This window comes from Brachyhypopomus gauderio, chromosome 1 (genome assembly GCF_052324685.1).
Source record: "Brachyhypopomus gauderio isolate BG-103 chromosome 1, BGAUD_0.2, whole genome shotgun sequence".
Lineage (NCBI taxonomy): Eukaryota > Metazoa > Chordata > Actinopteri > Gymnotiformes > Hypopomidae > Brachyhypopomus > Brachyhypopomus gauderio.
Window position 1 is genome coordinate 3,797,728 of NC_135211.1, and position 4,262 is coordinate 3,801,989.

Sequence of the window (4,262 nt, forward strand, 5' to 3'; positions counted from 1 at the left end):
CGCGGTATTTTCGATTAATTAATTACAGGAAAGTTAACGCACTAAAAAAATTTACGCATTTAACGCACGAGACACTTTTGCACCATGGAATGTTTCTCAGTACGCGAGTTCCGGGCATACAGATTATGGACACACAATAAGATCATGATGGAGATGACTGAAGAGGCTACGCCTGTGGATGGGAAATTAAAAAATATGAAACTTCCAGATGGAAGTACAAACAAAAATAGTGTTATTTACACTTTATGTAGGAAGGAGTTCGCTTATCACAGGAGCACTTCCACCCTTCATTACCACCTCAACGCAAAACATGTTGCGGCTAAAGCTGGGCATACACTGTGCGATATTTTAAATCGTGTACTCAGCTCCAGCTCAAACTGTACGACTAAATCGCAGGGAGAGTCGGCTCGTGGAGCTGCTTCAACAGTGCGATACTCTCACGAGGAGCGATTTGAATTTCAAACATGTTTGATGTTCTTGCGACGCTGCGATTTCTGATTGGGAGTTGGTCGTGAGGTGTGAATCGCTCCTCGTTTACCTGTGTGAACTATATGATGCACGACACGCGATTGAGCCGAAACGAGTGAAAAATTGGCTGAAAATGGGCCAAAAATCGCACAGTGTACGCCCAGCTTAACGCGCAGGTCAGTAATGATAACTTAGCTGCTAAATGTATTCCTAGTACGATAGGGTGACCAAACGTCCGTAATTCACATCCTGTCCCGGGCGTCCCGGGTTTTTTTTTAAAGTGAGGAAATGTCCTGGTTTTTAAAGTACCTTCATTGGACCATTAAGTCTGGATTAAACTTTCGCGAGTGGCCGTAGCGCGCAACTCCGCACGCGTTTATACATGACGCGTCACATTATTTGTGTTGTCCGCTCCCTGTGGTCGAAGATAAATGCTTACAAGAAGCGCTGCGAATTGCGTCAACTGATGCAAGTTACGAACTACCGTCCAGGGGTGAGTTTCCCAAAACGTTCTTAGCGCCAAGTACTTCTTAACCTCGTACGTAAGAACGAGGTTACGAAGTACTTAGCGCTAAGAACGTTTTGGGAACCTCACCCCAGAAAGACAATGTCGAAGAAAATCCAGCAGCTGTATGATGAGGAAAGAGTTAAAACAGGTTATTGTGAAGAGTGCCACAAATGTGGCTCTGACTGGGGATCACTGGACCTCTGTTAGCAACAAGAATGATATTGGTGTGACAGCTCATATTATAGATGATGAATCTATAGATGATGAAGATCCAGTCATTTGCTTTGAGCATGCAGAAGACCACTTATAGGCACTATGAAAATGCCTGTGGCAGAGGCCTGGGAAATTAAAGAAAAATATACCATCTAAAATGGTATTAAAAAACATCTTCTGATTTATTCAATTCTTCCAATATCCTGAGCAAAACATTTTTGGTCAGAATTTCCAATGTTCTGAACTGTTTTCTGCACACTACACATATATTGGTCTGTGTAGTAGACTGGTGGAAAAATAAACAAGATGTTGAAGTTTATGATTATGTTCATTGATTCATTCATCATTCAAACTTAAATTAATATTTCTCATGTTAAATACTGAAATGCGATTAAAATGCAATTAATTTCGATTAATTAATTACAAAGCTTCCAATTAATTCGATTAATTTTTTTAATCGCGTCCCACCCCTAATTATAACATTATATATGTACCTGAAGTGAAGACAAAAAATGTCAGCAAATTTTTAAGTTGCAATAGTTTTTCTTAAAATCTCCAACATGAAAAGCTTGACTGCTTCTATGACACAATTCTTGAACTATCCTTTCCAACAGATCCTACAATAGTGATTAAACTGAAATGACAACAAAAACAGTCTAATGCACAGTGATAACCAAACTCTACAGATCATCCATTAGTGGAGATTAGCCAAACAAACTCAGCCGCACACTGCAATTCATTGAGATATTTGACAAATGGGGAAGTTCCAAGTGTCCTCCCTTTGGTGATATACATTAGACAGTGGACACTAATGCCTAACATTAGTCCCACACTGTCACACCTGTGTTTGTTTGTTCATGGGATTGTGGTCATATAAGTGTCCATGTGTATAAAAGGCCAGGATGGACAGTATTCAGACATTGAGCTAGAGTGTAGAAGCATCCAGATCATCTCCTCACACTGAAGCAACATGGAGCCCAGAGCCTCTCTCTACATTCTAGCCCTGCTGCTGGGTCTCTACCAGGCTCTCCCTCTCACAGAACCTCAGCATGTGGACATCATTTCACGCATTATCACCATCAACAATGGTCAGACAAGTTGCTGGTTGTTTTCTTTTTATTTTAACATGCTTTCTCTTAAGATGTATAAACACATTTGATAAATACTAAACATTTTACTATGGCAATGCTAAAACATTTCATTTGAAGTTCCTGTTATTTGGTTTTTGCAACCCAAATCCCTTTTTTGTCCATGATTGCATGAAGGATCTAGTGAACAGTTGGTGGAGGGAGACATACTTGTGCCAAGTACCAGGAATGCTCTGGTCTGCCGGAGTAACAACTGCTTTTGGCAAAAGTCTTCAACTGGAGTAGTGCAGGTCCCTTATGTCGTGAGCAATGATTTCTGTAAGTAAAACCTCCAGATTCAGGTTCAGGTTTTACATTGATGTTGATGTTATTTCTTAATGTTTTTGCTTGGTTCTTTTTCAGCTTCTTCTGACCTGAATGTAATTACCAGTGCCATGGCATCCTTCCACAGCAAAACCTGCATTCGCTTTGTTCGCAGAACGTTTGAACCTGATTACATCAGCATTCAGAATCTAAATGGGTGAGAGCAGGAAACTATTTGAATTATTTTACTTCTGTTATTCCTGTTTTGTACACATTGCCAATTGCTTGATGTCTGTGATCAGGACAGCCTTCTCCCTGCCTTTCAGGTGCTACTCTTCTATTGGCAGAACAGGTGGTTCTCAGGTGATCTCTCTCAGCAAAGACGGATGTGTGTACCATGGTATCGTTGAGCATGAGTTGAACCACGCGCTCGGTTTCTACCATGAGCATACCAGGAGCGACCGTGACAAGTATGTCAGGATCAACTGGCAAAACATTGACCCATCAATGCAGTCCAATTTTAACAAGGAGAACACCAACAACCTCAACACACCATATGACTACACCTCCGTGATGCACTATGGAAGAACTGCTTTCTCTGTTAACGGCCAGTACACCATCACTCCTATTCCTGATGCTTCAGTGGTGATTGGACAGAGAGAGGAACTCTCCACCATTGATGTCAAGAGGATCAAAATTCTGTATAATTGCTAAAATTGACATCATATGATGTAAAATTTCTAAACAATACTTCCTCTGTTGCTCGACGTAGTGTGTAATAAAAAATGTAACAATGCAATTGTCATGCATCATGTGACTGTACAATATGTACTAATGTCATATAATAAAAGACTTCAAAGCAAATTAATCATGTTCAATGGTATGTATTCAGAATGGTCTGAGCAGCAGTGCTGGGGGGCACAGCATGGCATTATACGTGGATGAATCGCATTTTGCTCTGAGAGCTTTAATTATGAGTATGTGTGCCATATTTTTGTCAAATGTGATTTTCACCCCAATCGAAATTTGTCCTCTGCATTTTCCCATCTGTGCACTTAGAACACACACACACAAGGGATTACTAGTAGGCTTTGTTGCACACGTGCCCAGAGTGGTGGGCAGCCCTAGCCCGCCGCCCAGGGAGCAGTTGGGGTTACGTGCCTTGCTCAAGGGCAACATCTCAGTTTTCTTGAACACACTACGACTTGGGCCTCCAGGCTCTGTATTTTACTCATAAAAGGCTAAATAAGAGCAGTGTAAATAAGTCTTAAACCTAGATTGAAAAATTGGGCTTGTAACTGAGCCTCAAATTGATGCTGTAAGGTTGTTTGATGAGTAAGAGTCTTCATAGGACAAAGATTTACAAATAGCTGTAATTGTAATAATTATATGGTCTAATGAAAACCCTCCATGTGGAGAGTACAGTCGACCACGTGGGTTATGATGTGAAATGAGGACACTGTGAGACCAAACCATGCTTTTTGCATCATTGGGTTCATGCAGTAGAACCTCTGTTTCATTGGAATTTAGAAGAAAACAGTGAGTTGCTGTCCATTGTTTATGTCCTTTATTCACTCATTGTTGTTAATATTACAGGCATAATCAGGATTTGAAGATATATACAACTGAGTATCATTGACGTAACAATGTGTCAGGAATAGGGTTGCAACGGTATGAGATTT

General features: G+C 40.6%; 1 protein-coding gene across 1 annotated transcript; it reads left to right on the forward strand.

Moving 5' to 3' along the window:
- The first annotated feature begins 2,055 nt into the window (after positions 1–2,055).
- LOC143526284 (hatching enzyme 1.2-like) lies at positions 2,056–3,294 on the forward strand. The gene is made up of 4 exons (XM_077020911.1): positions 2,056–2,277; positions 2,455–2,595; positions 2,680–2,797; positions 2,907–3,294. The coding sequence occupies exons 1-4, from the start codon at positions 2,160–2,162 to the stop codon at positions 3,292–3,294; spliced, it is 765 nt and encodes a 254-aa protein (XP_076877026.1). The 5' UTR covers positions 2,056–2,159.
- The last annotated feature ends 968 nt before the right edge of the window (positions 3,295–4,262 follow it).